The sequence below is a fragment of the Postia placenta genome (genome assembly GCF_002117355.1).
Source record: "Postia placenta MAD-698-R-SB12 unplaced genomic scaffold POSPLAscaffold_2, whole genome shotgun sequence".
In the NCBI taxonomy this organism is placed as follows: domain Eukaryota; kingdom Fungi; phylum Basidiomycota; class Agaricomycetes; order Polyporales; family Adustoporiaceae; genus Rhodonia; species Rhodonia placenta.
Genome location: NW_020169833.1, coordinates 3,353,872 through 3,372,233, shown reverse-complemented (window position 1 = coordinate 3,372,233; position 18,362 = coordinate 3,353,872). Strand labels below are relative to the sequence as shown.

The 18,362-nt window shown below is 55.5% G+C and overlaps 5 protein-coding genes across 5 annotated transcripts; 2 read left to right on the top strand and 3 right to left on the bottom strand.

Moving 5' to 3' along the window:
- Positions 1-212: 212 nt before the first annotated feature.
- On the bottom strand, positions 213-1,642 carry POSPLADRAFT_1132471 (glycoside hydrolase family 17 protein; the record flags this gene model as incomplete). The annotated part of the gene is made up of 7 exons (XM_024484219.1): positions 213-380; positions 573-650; positions 721-806; positions 868-1,189; positions 1,246-1,303; positions 1,368-1,470; positions 1,549-1,642. The coding sequence occupies 7 exons, from the start codon at positions 1,640-1,642 to the stop codon at positions 213-215; spliced, it is 909 nt and encodes a 302-aa protein (XP_024343512.1).
- A 1,932-nt stretch (positions 1,643-3,574) lies between these two features.
- POSPLADRAFT_1044074 (hypothetical protein) lies at positions 3,575-4,735 on the top strand (the record flags this gene model as incomplete). Its single annotated transcript, XM_024478454.1, has 3 exons — positions 3,575-3,638; positions 3,758-4,474; positions 4,578-4,735. 3 exons carry the CDS (start codon positions 3,575-3,577, stop codon positions 4,733-4,735), a joined length of 939 nt encoding a protein of 312 aa, XP_024343511.1.
- Positions 4,736-7,566: 2,831 nt separating this feature from the next.
- Positions 7,567-12,205, bottom strand: POSPLADRAFT_1069097 (hypothetical protein; the record flags this gene model as incomplete). Its single annotated transcript, XM_024482334.1, has 13 exons — positions 7,567-7,724; positions 7,778-7,837; positions 7,889-8,011; positions 8,063-8,209; positions 8,270-8,575; positions 8,638-8,727; positions 8,784-8,855; positions 8,920-9,239; positions 9,321-10,122; positions 10,156-10,245; positions 10,374-11,920; positions 11,942-11,959; positions 11,980-12,205. 13 exons carry the CDS (start codon positions 12,203-12,205, stop codon positions 7,641-7,643), a joined length of 3,885 nt encoding a protein of 1,294 aa, XP_024343510.1. The 3' UTR covers positions 7,567-7,640.
- A 652-nt stretch (positions 12,206-12,857) lies between these two features.
- On the bottom strand, positions 12,858-13,217 carry POSPLADRAFT_1053335 (hypothetical protein; the record flags this gene model as incomplete). The annotated part of the gene is made up of 4 exons (XM_024480385.1): positions 12,858-12,935; positions 12,982-13,003; positions 13,053-13,149; positions 13,202-13,217. 4 exons carry the CDS (start codon positions 13,215-13,217, stop codon positions 12,858-12,860), a joined length of 213 nt encoding a protein of 70 aa, XP_024343509.1.
- Positions 13,218-13,394: 177 nt separating this feature from the next.
- POSPLADRAFT_1132511 (hypothetical protein) lies at positions 13,395-18,322 on the top strand (the record flags this gene model as incomplete). Its single annotated transcript, XM_024484224.1, has 8 exons — positions 13,395-13,488; positions 13,542-13,655; positions 13,715-13,836; positions 13,884-14,145; positions 14,207-15,238; positions 15,306-15,443; positions 15,495-16,235; positions 17,979-18,322. The coding sequence occupies 8 exons, from the start codon at positions 13,395-13,397 to the stop codon at positions 18,320-18,322; spliced, it is 2,847 nt and encodes a 948-aa protein (XP_024343508.1).
- Between the last annotated feature and the right edge of the window lie 40 nt (positions 18,323-18,362).

Below are 18,362 nucleotides of genomic sequence, written 5' to 3'. Positions count from 1 at the left end.
CACGTTCTCGCACCGTCGATGCTGTCTTCTCTTCCATTCCCCCGCACGCGAAAAGCCTTCTCGCCCGCACGCAGAACCCAGATTCAGCAGGCCTTGCACATGCAGGCACGTGTCCCTCGTCTGCGCGCCTGCTCCTGCTCCTGCGAGCTCCCTTGCCACACCCCTGCCCAGCAGATCTCCGCACCCAATACGCAACGCTCAGCGCCCAGCGCTCAGCACTCGGTGCGCGGGTGGAACGGGAACTTGGGGTGTCCCGACGTGTTGTAGATGCCGTAGCCCGGCTCCATGTTGTCCGAGTAGATGTGCGCGAACCAGCCGACGCCGCCGCCCTCGACCGCCTTGAGGAACTCGCACTTGGAGTCGAGCAGCTCGAAGTATGCCTGTGGGTGCGCGAGCGCGTGAGCGTCTGTGTGTGCGTTTCGCGCGGGTCATGATGCATGATCCACGGGCAGCGGGAGAACACAATGGCGGCGCCATGCGTGTGTGCGGTCGGCAGGCGGAGGAGTGCCGTGCAGCACGGCCCGGCCAAACAAGAACAGTACAGGTAGCCGAACGGAGACACGGGGACTTACGTGCTCGTTCGGGATGTTTGCGACCGCATACGGGCTGTTCGGTTGAACGTTGGGGGACGTCACGGACGGCCATCCGTTCTGCGAATGAGGTCCCGTCGGTGAGCGCCGCCTTGGTGTGCGTGTGCGATAAGGCGGGCCCCATGCTCACCTCGTCAAAATACATCTTCTTCCCGTCCCCGTGCTCGATAAACCAGTCCAGGTTCTTGTCCACCACAATCGGCCAGGACGCGTTCGCTGCGCCGCGCCGCCTCAGCATGCGCGTCTCCGCATCGCACTCGCACAGAGACGCACTCACCCGTCGACGCGTCCTGGTCGAAGAACGGCAGCATGTGGATGTTGATAAAGTCGACCGCGTCGAGCACGTCCTGCGCGCCCCCGCGCTCCTGGTACCCGTACGCGAGCTCGCTCACCGTCACGGGGATGCCGAGGCTCGAGAGGTTCGCCTTAGCGAGCAGGACCTGCTCCGCGAGCACCTGGTGCGGGAGCACGTTGTCGTACAGCGGCTCCGAGCCAAACTGCACGCCGCGCGTGACGAATTTGGCACGCGGGTTCGCGTGCAGTGTCGCGAGCAGCGTGTCGCGCCGCGTCTCCCAGATGTCCCCGCCCGTGAAGCCGAACTGGGAGAGCAGCGTGAGTGGGCCGGATGCAAAGAGGAGAGATCAAGAGCACGTACCCAGATGAGGGCGTGCACGCCTAGCGTGTTAGCCCAGGCGGCGTCGACGATGTCGTCACTAAGCAGAGGACACCCCGCGGTCAGTCGGAAACGAACGATGTATCATCGAGGGACCCACGCACTAGAACCCGTCGCGGTCGCACGCGCCGTACAAGCGCACATAGCGCGAGTCGAAGTGGTAGCGGATGTCTGCGAACTCGCGATGAAGCGTTTCGAGGCTCTGGCCTGCCATCAACATCCAGAGAATTCCCCAGAGGGATGGTCAGCATTCAGTGCAGCAATCGGGCCAAAAATACCACGCACAGGCGGTCACCTCGTAGCTGAACCCGACGAATGCGTACTCCGTGCTCGGGTCGCACCACCAGAGCGTGTCGTCTGGGGGCAGCACGGGCGGCATCACGAATCCCAGCGCGGGGAAGCAGAATGGCGCGGGGAGCGCGACAGAGGCGGCCTCGCGCCCGTCCAAGCTTCCGGGCGATCGTACGTCGATCTCCGTCCCCGCATCTGGTAGGCGCGGGCGCGCGAGGACGGTGGAGACTAGAAGCAGGACTTGCAGCAGACCCATGAGCGGTGTCGAGGCGTGTGTGCTGGGCTCTTCCAGCAGTTGATAGCGGGGCCGCCTGCGGCTACATATACAAACGGCACGATAGGCTCAGGGAGCGCGGGAGCTCGGGATATGCGCCCGGAGAAGCACGTTCGCCAGCACGTCTTCTGGTGGAGAGAGAGGCAGTCATTGCATCCATGGAAGGAGGGGGGCATTGCGGCTGACACGCGAAAACGCCAGTATCGTCCCGGGACACTGGGCGGGCAAGATCACAATGGTCGAGATCAGCCGGGGCCGTAGACCGCGTTCAATGCCACCGTGTGAGGATGATAGCGCGAAACAGGGCCTTGCGCGTATGTGCGAAGGTATGCGAAGGTGTTCTCGGGGGAATGGGACGCGGTGAGACCGCATGGACATACCGCACCCGGGCGCGCGTGGGTCACGCGTCGCGTTCAATTAGGTCACATGAGCGCTCTTACCGCCGTCACCCGGGGAGCTGAATCTTCCTACTGGTGAATAGTTCCATTTGAGGTGTAGACATTGACATTTGAGAGATGGCAGGGATGCGCCTATTGAAATGTTGTCATGATTGAGTGCTCGGCTGTCCATTCCCCATTTAATTGTGGAGCTTATGCTATCTTATTTACTTGTCGAAAGTAAAATAAGTAAAGTCTCCTACTATTTATTATCACTTTTTGCAAGAAAAGTACAGAAAATGTTCATTACAAGCTGAAGACCTTTTTGTTTTACTCGTGAAGAGTAAATAAGACATGATAAGATAGCATAAGTATAACAAATATAAGGACGGGTTTTATCGATGTGAGAGCGTTGCGATTATTCCGCTTGGATTCTCATAGATGCGATACAATATTTCGGAGTCGCTGTTTCGCATTCACTCCACCTCCCGAGGTTTCTCATGCGGTACTCGTGTCTGTAAGGCAGTAGATCAAGTATAAGTCTATCTCTCATTCGCATGCGGTGTGGAGAACATGCATTTCATCACGGCGATCAGCGGATTCGGATAGAACTTTTCGAGAGAAGTAGGTCCATGTTTACGACCTTCACGGCCAGCAACTGACTGGGGGGCGTATCCAGCTTCTTGCCAAAACACTGTCATGGTACTGGACTTGCGATGGGAAACTCATCACTAATTTGTAGCATCTCGGTAGACGAGGAGAGCTGTTCACCATGAGGACTCCAAAATTCATGGTGAGACGTAATGCTTAAGCTTCAGAGGGAATTCATGACCCGTACATGCAAACACCATGGCTACCCTACCTCCTGCCGCCTCCTCGCCCTCAGCTTGGCACAATGTTGAGTCAGCGCGTACGGAACGTTTCGGGTATCCATCATTTTTTACCTTTATCAGATTCATCACTATGTCGAAGCGTTTGTCGTAAAGTAACCACACGCTCACGATGTACCTTTCGACGTGAGTGGGACCACAGTGTTTCTCTACGTTCGGGATGAGCTTAGAGGTATCAATTTCGATGACGTCACCATCATGCCCCCCTCAAAGAGGCGATATCATCATGTTTTGCTCTACAAGAAGGACTATAAGACGTGCTGCGCTGCGTGTCGGGGAGCACTCTCTTATTTAGCGCTATTTTCCGGGATTTCGGCGACCAGTGACGTAGTTAATAGCAGCGGCATGCGGCTATATGTTAGAGCTCCTCCTGATCAATACCCCGCACGATCACTGACGCGTTTCGCTCATGAATCCCATTCGCTGTGTCCTGTATCACTCTTTCTGACTACGTCTCTTCTGCACAGACACACCCTGAGATGGACTATTTCGATTTCAACATGCATTTGCCATTCGACCAACTCGGTGCTACACCACGCGATGGTGATTCCACAGAAAATGCCGCATCGGCAGCGGGCGAGCAGGCGCGCACTCCGGTTAGCATGTCCACTTCTTGTTCTGCCCTGGTTCTCAGCAAATATTGCAGATCGGGACACCTGCAGAACACCCGCGCGCACAATCGAACCAGACCATCTCTGTGTCCACAGCGTTCCACCCAGACGTACACATCGACAACATCTATCCGGACATCATGCTTGTCTCATCTGACCAAGTGTTCTTCCACGTGCACCTTCACCGGCTGCTCAGCGCATCTGACAACGGCTTCAACGCGCTCCTGCCTCCGCCTCCCGATGGCTCCGGTCTTGTCCCTATTGTTGTGCTCCCCGAACCCGCAGAGATTCTCAACATCGCCCTTCATGCCATTTATAATGTCCCCGCCAGCCAGTACGCACCCTCCTTTGAGACGCTCTCAGGCACGCTTGACATGCTCATGCGCTACGGCATCCCGCCCGCTCGAATGGTACTCCCGCCCACGCCGCTTTACGCGCTCCTCCTTTCGCACGCCCCTCTCCGGCCTATTGACACTTACGCCCTTGCCGCCGCACACTCGCTCGAGGACCTTGCCGTAGCTGTCTCCGCACATCTCCTCTCCTTCTCCCTGCCCGCGCTGACCGATGAGCTTGCGGCGCGCATTGGCGCGCACTACCTGAAGCGGCTCTTCCTCCTGCACCACAACCGCTTGACCGCGCTGAAGCAGCTCCTCCTCCAGCCTCCCGCAGCGCACGTGGACACGCCGGCATGCGGCGGCTCAGAGCAACGGCGGCTCACGCGCGCGTGGGCGCTCGCCGCGGCGCACCTTGTATGGGATGCTAGACCGAGTGCGTGTGATCCATTGTTGTCTGCTTGTGAGGGCGGCTGAGCTTAATTGTAGCGGTGTAAATCTCTACGTGTGGCGTGCGGCTGTGGCGGCGTGCTGTACAGATCTGTCAATGAATATGCTCCAAGCGGCGCTACGCCCGCTCGAGCGAGACCTGACGTGTGAGCTGTGTGCATTCGCATTGCGCGATCGGATTGCGGTGCTTATCACGGATTGGTCCGCTGTTAAGGTGCGACGCCCGTTAGCCCTGGTTGACAGCTAACAACTGGTGCATGGTAGAGGACCATCTGATGCGAGATATACCGACGTAAAAAAACGAGTATTGTTCAGGACTCGGAAGCGCTAGGCCCACGCTACACGGTACCTTTGTACGTTACTTTTATTATTAAACTCGTCAATTTGTCTCCAAGCCGGATGGTTGTCCTTACGAGCATCGTGCTGGTATATATACAGCCTGGTGAGTAGAGCTACACTTGTGACGCATGATCATCGTGCATATTTACGCATAAATATCTGACATTTATGGCATTTCCCTTATCCCAGGTAACACGATCTTCCGGGGTCTTTTATTTCTATGACATTAATGATCGTAGGTGATTGGACCGTGAGAGGTGTGGGTAGTGGTCCACTCAGTTTCTAGTTGAGTGGGAGCAGCAAGAGCGCAGCGACCATGCGAAGGCCTCAGTGGGAGATACCCCAATGAGGGCATGCGCAACACAGCAACGACGGCCAGTGTTGACACAGCATGATGAGTGCATAGACGACGCATAGGCGACGCATAGGCGGTCGCGTTGTAGCTGAAACCCGCGAAGTGCCAGTGTACTCGTTGCCTTGGTCGTGCCACAAGTACGCAGCCGACAAGGGCGTAGACGGCGTCCCGAAGCCTAATACTAGGAAATAGGAGGTATAGCGCCCATTTAGCTCGTTGTATATCACGCCATTGTGCTTGGTACACTGTGCCGAATGATCGGCATCCACGATCTCACGAGAAGCTAACGTATACTGAAAGCAACTCTTTGAGGCACAACGAGTACAATCTCAGGTTTGATGACTTCTGCGACCTAGAGGTTGTTAAAGTTCGTCCGAGACCCGAAGCGAGAACGATCAACGAAGATATATCGCGTTTGTCTGAGCTCTGTCAAACGCGTAAGGAACGTACAGGACGGCTCGCGCAAAGTCTGCAAGGTACTACAAACATGGCCAAATACGGTGGCATGCGCTCGCCACAATCTCAAGTTCCAACAGAGGTTCGCTGAGATGATCGCCACCATAGTATAAGTATTGTATAACTTACTAGAATGTGGAATCAGTTATGCACACGACGGGATGTGGAGCATATTACGTCCCTCTGACACACCAGGTAATGTCGTATAGATCGTGCAGATACTAGTCGAGACATGGACTGCGCTACCAGAAGGTGACTCTGTCGTTCATATCCCAGGGCGATCGCCGCCGCCTCACCGACTGTGCGAGACGTCCCGCTGCATAGGAAAATCTCAGACTGTGTTGCGTCCATAAATAGTATACACGGGTTGTGGGGAATAGCAGATGAAAGGTATATACTGAACTTCGAGAGATAATGTACGTACAAGCTTGCTAGTAGAAATACGTGGAAGACGTCGCCGTTATATGAAATCTCGCAGGTCGTAGCCGCGCAGCATAGAAGTAGACATCGTCCATAAATGTTAGATATACACAGCTAGCAGTAGAGCCTGTCCTGGGTCATGGCGACAGAGGCCTCAATCGTCAATGTGGCGCGAGAGCCGGAGTCGGGATAGTTGTCTCCACCTTGACAAATACACCATGCTGAGCAACAGGAGTGCATCTTTCTCATCAAGGGGTCATTAATTCTGCAACATAGCTCGAGTGCTTCTAGAAGTGGACAGCCCAGTGTAAAGACAGTGTGTTCTTGAGCGATTCCTTCAGATCAGGTAAATGATCTACCTGATACAGGGGAATCGCCCAAGAATGCCCTCTTGAGTTACTTAAGTAGCTCATCTCACCACTCCGGTGCTGGATTGCACAGGCTTGGCGAGGCGAACTGCTTGAGTCAGTTAGGAGGGAATTCTTGAGTCTTTTCTGAGTTGCCCGAGATAATTTCTCTGCCTCATCGAGATCCTCCCACTCGATACTGTTGGCAAGACTGAGAGGACCATTCGGTACCCTACCTAGTTTCCTCTTTGTGACACTATATGCTCGCAGTATGGAGACCAGACTCCCCGCGTCACTAATCCTCTTCGGCTTCATGGAGAGTGTTTACGCACTGTCATCGATGTTCATCAGGTCAGTGCCGGTATTGTCCTCGAGTCACTTCAGCGCTTTCATCCACAACGGATTGAGCGCTCGTGTAGCCGCTGGCCGTGCGGCGCTGCCTGGCTCTGGCACGGTGTCGCAGGTGGGGAGGATTCTGAACGTGGGGGATAAGAGGATGGATTCGAGATGAGAATAGGCAGCTATTTAAGGTCGCTCGGAGTATCGTGCATGCTGTACACACGAGGTGGCACAGCCTTCCATAGAAGCATCTACGAGGCGCTCGTTTCCTTGGGCTACTTAGCAATCAGTCGCTAACGAGAGAACAACATTCCTTGAGGCGGTGGCAACACCTCGATAGAATGCATATAAATGGTAGGACAACATAGCCCAGCAACAGCATGCGTTATGTGGACGCAGAATTTTAGGAGCCCCGAGGAGAAACGTAGTCAGCCTCCCGTCATATCAAATGCTATCGAGGAAGGGAAGAAAGCCCCTGCATGTAAAAAGTGGCGAGAAGATGGTTCGATGCAATGCGAATGTGGGCGGCGCTGCAGTACCGCATGGCCACACGTACCGCAATGCGATGCGCTCGCAAATCGTACCACCTGAGCGCACCTGGGCTCAACGCTGGCGATGCGAGTTGTTGTATCGAAGTGCTAGATTCAGCTGCGCACCTGTGAATGTAATAAGGGTAGATGGTTATATTGATGCAAGAAGCGTGAGAAGAATGGATCTACTATCGCATGTCTGAATCATGTTTGGGGTTCAACATCATGGTCAGGGCTTGGCCTGAACGGCGGGACGGTGCTCGCCATTTCAGTAGAACACCCGTTAGTTATCCTATACTGAAGAAGGCTGGATATGAAAGTGTGGTAGTCACAAGCAATAAATCATTTTAAATACATACAGACATATCACGCCAGATCTGAGGTATGAACACCGAGCGGTAGCATAGTGGGATCCTGAGTTACATCTCTCTCCCATGTCGTCTTCCTTATCTACAAATAATGGTTACTGAGGACATTCTCACCTACCTAAAATGCATACGCACCTGTTCCTCAGCTTCAACGGCGGGTATCAAATTCATGTGGTCTGGCACATCTCCACGGTTCTACAGCGAGTGTTAGTCGAAGATTGATGAGAATGTAAGAGGCTACGGCACCAGAAGCAACTCGTCTAGATCGCGAAAATTGAGACGCAGGTCGGTCGGTAATTGCGAAGGTAATATCAAAACATGTATCGTGGGTGGGAACGGCCTTGAGGACGCGGTAACGTCGGACATGTTCTGAACGGGCGCTCAGCGAAGGGTTAGGGCTGAAAGCACATGATATCTTACCGTGGCTACTGACAGGGCTAGTTTGATATCTCGGCGCTTACCCCGAGCGTCACTGCCCACCACGACGAAGAATTCCCAGACACAGTCGACAACGTGGACGAGGGGGTCAATGAATGGATAGTTAGCAAACGAGGGCACTGCCGTGACCTGCCGTAGGCGTCAGGACATCTGCAAATCATAGATAGATACAGGCAACACAGAACTTACGGCAGCGCTTCCTTTCGCGGCGTTGACGGACCAGATCCGCGGGTATACATCTGTTGTGCCTGACCTCCATTTCCAGTAATCGGCATTCGCATAGTCACCGTCGCCGAGTATCATCCAGAACATTTCATCGCTGTCGGTCTCTCCTTCGATAAGCTCCAGCACATTAGAAGAAGGCAACGCAAGTGAGTGCGCGTAATCTTGGGCAGCACGCCGCTCGCTTTGGACAGAACCGCAGCCATGCCACACATAGAAGGTATCAAGGAGGGAAACACAGTAGCTGAATCCGGAGCAAAGGTTCTTGATACTCTGTCGCGAAAATAGCAAGCCGATCAATAAGATGGAGACTTAGCACTGAAGTCTGCGCTTACTAGGTCCACCTCATCGATGAACGTCGATGTCCCGATTGAGCGTACGAGATGCATGGTAGTGTTCTCAGCGGACCAATGCGCCCGGGCGCCCTAAGCTCACTCTGTTGAACAGTCTGACTTACATGTCATACGAGGGAAGCACGCACTTGCCGTGTGATTAGTTGACCGCCTAACACTGCTATCAGGTCTTCCGGCTCGCAATATTGATGGATCATGACCTATGCGATCACGTATGATAGGATTCAGAGAGAAAGCCCAATAGTGCAGGACCAAGCCACTGACCAGAACAGTTCCATAGCGCCTGGCCAGTTCTTGAAGCTTACGCTCTTCCCTTTCGCCGACCGTAGATCGCTTTCCGCACCATGCCCACACTCGGGTCGACGCGAGCCCAGTCGTTCGGGACTTGGCGCGGTGAATGACCGCCAGTACGTCCATGTCATAAAATATGTGCGAGCCGCTGGTGATTTCGGTGGCGGTCGTGCCTACAACGGACATTACGTCAACTGATATAGTTTGTGCATCTGCGTCAAGTGCGTTGACAGGCCTGTCGGCCTTCAGAAGCGCTGCTACGCCGACGTCGGGTAAGGGTTCGTCGGTCAAATCTACAGATCAATGTCGCAAGATGAAATCAGATCGAAAATAGTGTTATAGTTTGTCGGAACGCTGGGGAGAAGCGTGCTTACCGATACGGATGTACTGATCGCTGTCGCCGCTTGAACCGACATCTTCTTCGTCGAGCACGGTCGCTGAGGACACTTCTGTGATAGCTGTCTCAGACGGAGGCGCGTCCGGTGATCGAACCTGTTGAAATGCAGTTGCATTTCGCGCCAGTGTGCCCGCCGGTGACGGAACAGGTGTCTTTTCTTCCACCAGGGGCGGCATCACAATGGCAGAGTACCGCTCGAAGCTAGACTTGCGCTTTTCCGGCAGAGCATCGGGCCTGCCCGCGCCATTTTTCGTGCCCCAGTTTGCGACGAGCGATGTGACATCTAGTTTGCCACCATCTTCCTGATCTTGTTCTGCGGTAGGGCCTATGGCATCGCCCTGTGGAACACTAAGTGGTTCTGCGGACACCGGAGTCAGAGCGGGCTGGTGGATAACGCTCTCCTGAAACACTTGTGCGACATCCATCACCGTGGCCCTGTTCCCCGTGCTCGGGATGCGAGCATGGCGGACGGGAGTTGTCGGTCTCTTCTCCTTGGGCGTGACAGGAGACTTCGGTGGCATGACGGGACTCTTGGGACCACCCGCGAGTACCGCTGTAGTGGCCATCTCCAACTCGGCTAGCTTTGGCGGTTTCTCGGGGACCGACTTGGGCGGAACAGGAGAGAAGTCATCGTCGAATTTTTTCTCCAGCGGCGAAGGAAGCTTGTCTACCACCGCAGACTTGTTAGATGTACTTGGGTCGTCTGACGTGGGTAGAGACACAACAAGCTCTGTAACCTTGGTAGTGGACACGAGATCGGGGAGCGATGCAGCCCTTGACTGCTCAACGTGTGGCTGAGGTTCTTCACTCACAGCAAAATGCACGTGAAGCTCATCCTGCGATCCACTGGGTGCTTGCGCACTCTTCGTCTTCCGCGGCTTCTTCGCCCGGTTCTTCGTAAGCTTGAAGAACACTCATATCAGCACCAGTTCACGATGCAAACAACAAGGAATAGCCAAATGAATGAGATAGTCTCCAAATGAACAAGATGGGTGCGAGCATGTGGGGTATGTCACCAAAAGGAACCTACATGACTGAGCGACTTGCCGGTAGTAGGTATCTCCTCCCGCATCCGTGATGTGTCCCTGCTCTTGGACCTGCTCTTGGATCTGCCCTTAGACCGCCGCCGCCGCCCTAGCTCATCCACCTCTGGCGACGCCGCACGGCTCCGCGACGGGGTCGGCGGTGCAGACGTGGGCGGACGGTCGCCAGTCTTGATGGGTTTAATGTACGAGAGCATCGTGGAGGACGAGCCGAGCCCAGGCGTGCGGCGGCCATCGCGCCCCACATCGCTCGCAGAAGCGGACGGTGCTGATGACGCGCCCGTGTAGTGGATCGAAGGGAGCGAGGGTACGGACCTGAGCGAGCGGCCGGTGTAGTCAGACTTCACGAGCCGCGGGGGCGTAAATTCGGGGGAGTCGGCAGAGGAGTCCGTCGTGCGCGACTTGCGCATTGCAACAGGCTTTGGGGAGATGATCGGCGGGGACGGCGCTGGACTGGAGGTGCTGTTATTTTGCCAGCGGTCGAGAACGGGTGCGACCTTCTTTCCACCGAAGTCTTTCCTCTCGGGAAGGGAAGGGGAACTGGGGGACGCGGCGGTCAACTGGCTTGTAGCTTGCACCATGCTACGCACAAAGCCGCGTCCCTGCAGTCGACTGATACTTGGTGTTGGCTCTTTAGGAGGAGTGGCTTTAAGAAAGGCGGGAGAGGGATTAGACGTTGAAGGAAGCTGGGGACCCAGAGAGAGACGCGGCGAGGGCTGAATAGGGCGCGCAAGAGATGGCGTTGTAATTGATGACTTAGAGGATGAGGATGCTGAGGGGGATAAAGGAGGAGGGCTTCGCGAGGACGTAAATTGGCGCGCCACAGGTGATGGCGATGGTAGTGGTGGTGTGTAGGCCGTAGTGGAAGACAGCGGTGCTGGCCGTGGGGAAGCTGCGCTCATCGGCCTTGCATAGTCCTCACGGGAGGGGGTAGAAGACACAATTCTGTCCACAGGCGTGCCCGTAGGCGTGCTAATGGTTCGCTGCCGCGACGTTTGTGAAGCCCCCGTCTTCTGCGCGATCAAGGCTTCACTTTCGACCTTCTGCACGAAACTTTTGACAGACGAGGGTGTGCTGAACTTGCGATCACGCCCCGTGGGGTGGCTAGACACCGCCGCAGGCGTCTCGCGGTCCTCCAAAGCTGCTACGGAGGATGCAGACGAGGGACTCCGCCCTGCCATACCGGGCATAGCGACGCCTCCTCGACCAAAGATCGGATGAGGTATGCTGACATGCGTCCGCTGCTCGAATTGGGTCGGATCATGCGCGTCCTGCTGGGGAGCGTGCTTGGTCAAGCGTGGACCGGTTGCGCGACCACCGATGAAGGCGGCGAGGGACATGGGCTCAGAGGAGTTGCTCGTCCGCGGCTTTGCGGGCGCAGTGGTCCTAGCCGGGGAGCTGATGCGCCTCTCACCCATCAGTTTGCGCAACGCGTCCTCCTGATTCTGCGCCTTGTCCTGTGTCGAAGCCGGGCTTTCAGACGCCAATGCGTCGGGCTCGTCGTTCTTCAGCGCGCGCACGATGTCGCTGTTAGCTTTAGAGGAGAGAGACTTACCAGTCAGCTGAAGATAATCTGTGTATAACAGTACTCACAGAGGTCAACGCTACCAGCCCGACTACCGTAGCCTGCACTCCTCCGCATGCGCGCAAGCCGTGAAGCTTGTATCTCTTGCTCCAGTCTACGCGTTTCTGCCTCCTCGTCATCGTCCACCTGCTTCTGCATAGCCTTGATCTTGCTGGTCCATTCTGCTAGACCTGCTTCAGGCCTCGCAGGAGAGTCTAAAGTGCGTCTGCGAGCTGCACTTGAGAGTCGATCCATGTTGGTACATCCAGTCCGTAGAGAATCAGCAAAGTGAAATCCAGTCGAGGTATCAGCAGTTATTACAAGAACTCATGCAAGGAGCGTTCTTGAGTTCGTCTCGGCACCAAGCTGCGTGAAGTCCAAGGCTCAGCTGAGGCCACCAGGCGCGAGGCGGATCATATTTCTGGGAAAGGAAGGTATGGGACAGCCTTGGGGTTAGGGTTCATAAGTAACTACTCCGACTTTGCAGAGGTGTCTGAAGATCTCTTCAAAGCAACATGCAGACTAGACTAGAACAATCATGGTAGCTCAAGAGTCAGGCACAATACTTCATCGTTGCAGAGTGTTACTCGCTTCCATTGGATAAGTGCATCCTCGCACACTCAGGTTCCCAACTCAGCTAGAGGTATTCGACGGAGAGCGAGCCTCTAGACGAGGCAGATTATATGAAGAACTCACTAAACTATATAGCAGATACGTGAACAACGTATTGAGGACGAAGTGCTTTGACAGCCTAGAGACTACGAGCACAGGGCTTACGGGGATGATGATGAGGACATTCAGCGACTCCGTTCGAGCAACGTGGGTTTGAGGTTCACGCGTGCGATCGTCCTATGTGCGATCCGATAGATGCAGTGAGTTATTGCAAGCAAGTCCAGAATACAGGTGTCTACGCCAGAATCTGATGTTCCTTGTGCGCGTCGTGTCCGTGTCCATGGCCATGACCTTCCCAAGGATGACTCCAGCCCTGCAGAGACGTCAGCAAGCACTGATAGTATTCGCATACTACTCACGAGAAGCTTTGCACCATCCTTGCTGTACCAGCTGTCAGCATCATATCGTAAACGGTTGAGCCCGGACGTACCGAGCACGGTAGAAGATAAAGAACCACATCGTCGCCCCTAGCGTTGTCGCAAGGAACTTGTGCTTGAACCCAGGCAGATGCGGATGGAATCCCGGAGCTACACTTCAATTCAGACATCGCTGTTTGTTGTCTAAGCAGGCACTGCGCACCGTGCGGTCCTGCCATGTTGGGAGGAAGTAAGGGAACGTATTTGCGCGTGTTGTGGTTTATGGTACCGTATACGGTAGTCGGACGGGCGCTTGCCATGTAAGTTTCTGACCTCTACAACGCGCCTGCGCGCGACTGTCCCTGTCGCGTCTATTCAACCCAGCCTCGCGTGCGCGCACACGGGAGGTCAACAAGATGGTCAATCAAGCTTCTAGCAGCACATATCCCGGTGCGATCGTAACGTTCCACGCACCGAGCGTTGGGAGGACATTCGAGAGGGTGTTCAGAGGTGCGCACATACCTGAACCACTAGCAACCTTCGCTGATGTGTTTCGCATAAAGATGCCTCTCTTTCTGATACCCACTCTGCGATCAAGAAGAAGCTTGGACTGCCTGGCAATACCGCCATCCGCCTAGCACGTGTCGAGAACGGGCGAATGATTGACCTTGAGGATGGTGAGCATGATGATCGAACGTCGTATTCAAACTGCACGTGTATAGTTTATACCTGATAGATGACGACTTCGACGTATTTCATGCGTTGGCACATCAACAATCTCGCCTTGAGGTCTCTATTGCAATTGGAGACTTTGGGTTCGAGCCTGTGCAGCGCGTGGACGAACCCACGATGGGTAACGTAAGTATAGTAATCTGCGCCTTGTGGCATCAGCTAATTGTGTGTAGGCTGTAGCGAAAAAGAAGAAGCGTAAACGTATGTCGTTATCTGACAGCCTCAGCCGACCAAATTCGCCCATTATTACGAACGGCACATCCTTGCGAACCGATCAAGGTAGTGCCAGTCCAGGACAGGGCGCGATGAATGCTCCAGATGCTTCCGTGACGAGCAGCGAGCCAGCGAAGAAGAAGCGGAAGAGGAGCAAAGTCGAAGCTCCTCAGGCAGATGGCGAGCAATCGAATGTTCAGCCGGCTCCGAGTCTTGAGAAGAGTGTGGTACCAGGCATGTCACTTCAATGATTCACCGCAGCCCTGATTACATAGTTTTGCAGAGCATCTTATGCCAGCTGGTCGCACCAACCTGATCGGGCGTCCCGCCAAACCAAGGAAGGGAACGCAGCCGGAGCGGAGTATCATAGAGACAGCTATATCTTCAACGGAAGCAGACTCTCCAACTCTTCCCAAGAAGGAGAAGAAGGCTAAGGAACGGAAAGATAAGCCGTCCGGTGCGCCTCAGGTGAACGAGGCTCCTGTGGCCTCAACATCCAGACTTCTCGCACCCGTTATACCTACTGTCTCAAAGACGACCGAGGAAGTTGTTTCCGATACCCAGGAGTCCACGAAAGCCGTCAAGCGGAAGCGGAAGCACAAGCCGGAGGGCGAATCCAACGCCTTACCTGCGACTGGCACTGAGCCGACTGCTGTCGATACCGACCTACCCTCTGTAACTTCACCCGCGAAGCCTAAGCGTAAGAAGGCAAAGAGGGTTTTTGATGTAGACGACGTCCCTGTGCCCATAAACGATGTATCTGAAGACCGGCTTGCCGCCTCTTCAAGTCGAGAGCAGCGCGTCAACTCTCCGCAATCTGTACTTAATGGGCAGCTACAAGAGACAATTGGTGCTCCGCCCGCCAAGCCGAAGCGCAAAAAGGTGAAGGTTCCGACAGACGCAGAGGTTCTTCGTCCGCCATCGAATGTAGATCCCAATGTGCAAACCCTGTCCACTACAGACATGCTCGAGTCGTCAAAAGCAGAGAAGCAAAAGCGCAAAAAGGGAAAGCAGCCCTCTGTCGACGCTGAGGCTGCTCCCACACCCGTTCCGGAGGTCGACGCCGCTGTAGTTCTCGCCGACAGCGATGCTGTGGAGAACAGGAAGGAAAAGAGGAAGAAAAGGCCTGTTGAGGAGGCGGTCGCAACTGAGGATGCGCGCGCACCGTTGGCGGTTGTCTTTGCTGAGGGTGTTGATGACTCGGCCGCACCAGCTGAGAAGATAGACAAGGGGGCCAAAAAGGAGAAGAAGCGTAAGAAGGGTGCCGAATCTCAAGCAGAAGCATCGCATCAAGACACTACACATAACCCAGACGGTATGCTTCCAATGATTGGAACTGGCTCTCTTGTAAACCGAGGTTGACGAGATCCTTTGCCCTCTAGACCAGCCTGTATCGAAACCAACCGAAGAGCTGGTGCAGTCAGGGTTGAGATCCAACGTCAAGGGGAAAGCCACGCAAAAGAAGGCGGAGTCGTCGAGCACGAAACCTATCGGCGACAAGCAACCAAGGACGTCCATTGGTGAGTACGGGGGATCGCGGCTGTTAGAACACTGAAGCTGAACGTGCTTAGCGCTGTCGGATCCCGACTTGTGGGCGAGTCTCAAGGCTGCCGCTGACGTCATTATGGCGAAGAGAGATACAGACGCTGCTGCTAACAGAGTTTCTAAGTCTTCAAAGGACTCCAGTCGTTCACGCGTAGAGACACAGGCTACGGCCGATCACGCTGAGGTTACGAATTCTCGCGAGAAGAGCAAGAAGTCGAAACGCGGCAAGTCAGGACTTTCAGCGGTCGGCGCTGGAGACACTCAAGCACCCAACTTGGTCGAGCCCGAGCCAAGCACATCTCCGTCCCCTGCTGATCCCGGAGAGCATATCACCATACTGAGTTCGTCCTCGGAACAGGAACAGCCGGAGGATGAGTCCGTCCTAGTCAAGTCTCCCGTTATCCCAACCGGCTCAGAGATTGCGGAGGTCCCGATCGAAGGTCGCGACGAAGGAAGCAGCAACGAGAGTGAGAGCGACGATGAGGGAAGTGAGGACGAAAGCGGCGACGAACGCGACGACGAAAGAGCGCCTCCTACGCTCAACCTTTCGCTTGACATCTCGGCCACTGACATTGATGCCCTCCTTCGTGGGCCTGTCACAAGGAAAAGCCTGCTTGCTGAACTGCCTTCCGACAGCAGCGAAGACGAGGATGATGACAAAGTGGCTGATGACGTTCCGGACGACGAGGAAGAAAAGCTGGACAAGCAGTTCCGTCGCCTGTCGCAGCGGTTACAGCGCGACGAGCTTTCTTCGGATGAGGAGACTGGTGCGAACGACCCCGCTGACGAGGACATTGTTCCTCTCACTATTATGGACACAGATCCCAAGGATGCGGTGGCTCTGGATGTACCGGTGGATACTCGGGCCTCTCAGGCCTCACTCATTAGTGAGGTAAGTCTGTCTACGGCTCGTATAATTACATGTAACCTGATCTCTGTACAGTCACTCGATGGCCAGGATTTGATCTACCTGCCTACAGAAGTCAGCCGGGGGAGCAAAGCAATCGGTGACGCCACCGAATCTGTGAGCCCCGAAAATGATGAGGTACAGCCTGCGTCGACAACAGACAACGCGGATGATGACGTCCCTCTTGCCGCATCTGCAGTGAATAGGGAGGTCGTAAACACGCCTCCTGTGCGTGGTCCATCACCCGAGCAGTCTCAAATCGAGACAGATAAGCCTGCGCGGTCGGGCGATATCCCTCAACGAGACACCGCACCGAACACATCTCTGGATGGCACTGAAGACGCCTTGGGGGAGGTCGAACAAATGATCACATCACCTGCGGATCGGGATGCCACCAGCCCCCCTGCTGCTGAGGGCGCAAATGTCGACGAGATGATTGAAGATTTCCCCACGTCAGATGTGCGTGCGGACGGGATGCGCGAGATTCTTGCTCAGCCCTCCGAGCAAGATCAGCCCGACATTGTGATGGAAGACCGCATTGAGCCTGCGGACGATCTGCTTGAGGGGGAAGCACACAATAGTCCAGAGGACGACCCCATTGAGGATGGTCCCACACCGCCGCGCAGCGAGCGCCAGCTCAGCGTCCCGCCGTCCCTCGCTACACCGCGGCTGGGCACGGCCAGGAGCATGAAGGACCGGCACGGGCAGATCGCCGGGTCGCAGGACGAGCTGCCCGTGCTCGCGTCTGTGATGTTCGAGTCGGTGCCGCAGTCCACTCCAGCGCCGCACACGAGCACACAGCCGGAGACGTGTCCGGACACTGTCGCGCGCCGCACGCGTAACGCCACACGCCGGTCTGGGTCAACAACGGCGATGCTGCCGCCGCCGGTCCCGGCTACCCCGGCGCTTGCCCCACCTCCGGCAGCCGCACTAGCACCCAAGCCGCGCGGTCGGCAGAGGCTGACTGAGGAGGAGAAGGCAAAACGCGCGGCAGAGAAGAAGCGGGTCATGGAAGAGAAGAAGGCGGAGAAGGCGGCGCTGAAGGCGGCGAAGGACGCGGAGAAGGCAGCGGCGAAGGCAGCCAAGGACGCAGAGAAGGCCCGTAAGCAGGGGGAGAAGAAGAAGGCGGGCGGGCCTACCAAGGCCGAAGCCGCAACAGCTGCACCCCACAACGAGGTGATCTCTACCTCAGTGAGTGTGGCAGAGCCTAACGTTGAGGCATCTACTCCTGCTACACATGGATGGACTGTCTTACCGGTCACGGCGACGCCCTCGTTAATGGACCACGGTTCGTCCATAATGGTCGATGAGTTGCAACCGAGCAGTCCTCCACAGAGCCCTCTTGCTCCTTTTTCTTCTCTCGTAGATCAGACATCAGTGCCGACACAAAATGACTTTCTCTCGGCGTCTCCAGGTCCCTCTCAAGCTGGAAGCGTGCCTCACCCAGCAGAGGGACTATCAGCCACGAAGCCAAATGCAAGTCAGTCGGATGAGATTATCCCAGACTCCGACCCTCCTCTGTTCTTCCCCAGCGACAGCCAACATCCAACGCCCTACATCGGCACGCAGCCCCGTCGTGATGCGTTGTCACAGCGCTCGATAGATCATTCTGGCTCGGACAACGAAGCGGACATGACCGTGTCGATGCCAAAGCCCAACCTGCGTCGACGCTGGGCGGCGGCGACGCCCTTCCGGCGCATGTCCGACATAGCCAGTCAGACGCTCTTCGCGTCGCAGTCGATCAACGATAGCATGTCGTTCTCGTCGACGCCGGCACCGAAGCAGTCTAGCCTAGCTACGCCGGCAGGCGAAGGCGAGTCTGACTCGGACGATGACGAGGATAGTGATGATTCAAATGCGGCGAACCGGTCGCACATCCCGCGCGATAGGATGGCTGGTGCGGGGGTACAGAAAAAGAAGAGCGGACTTCTGGCCTTTGCAAAGTGAATGAATCATGGTTTGTATATTCTATGATCTATATGATAAT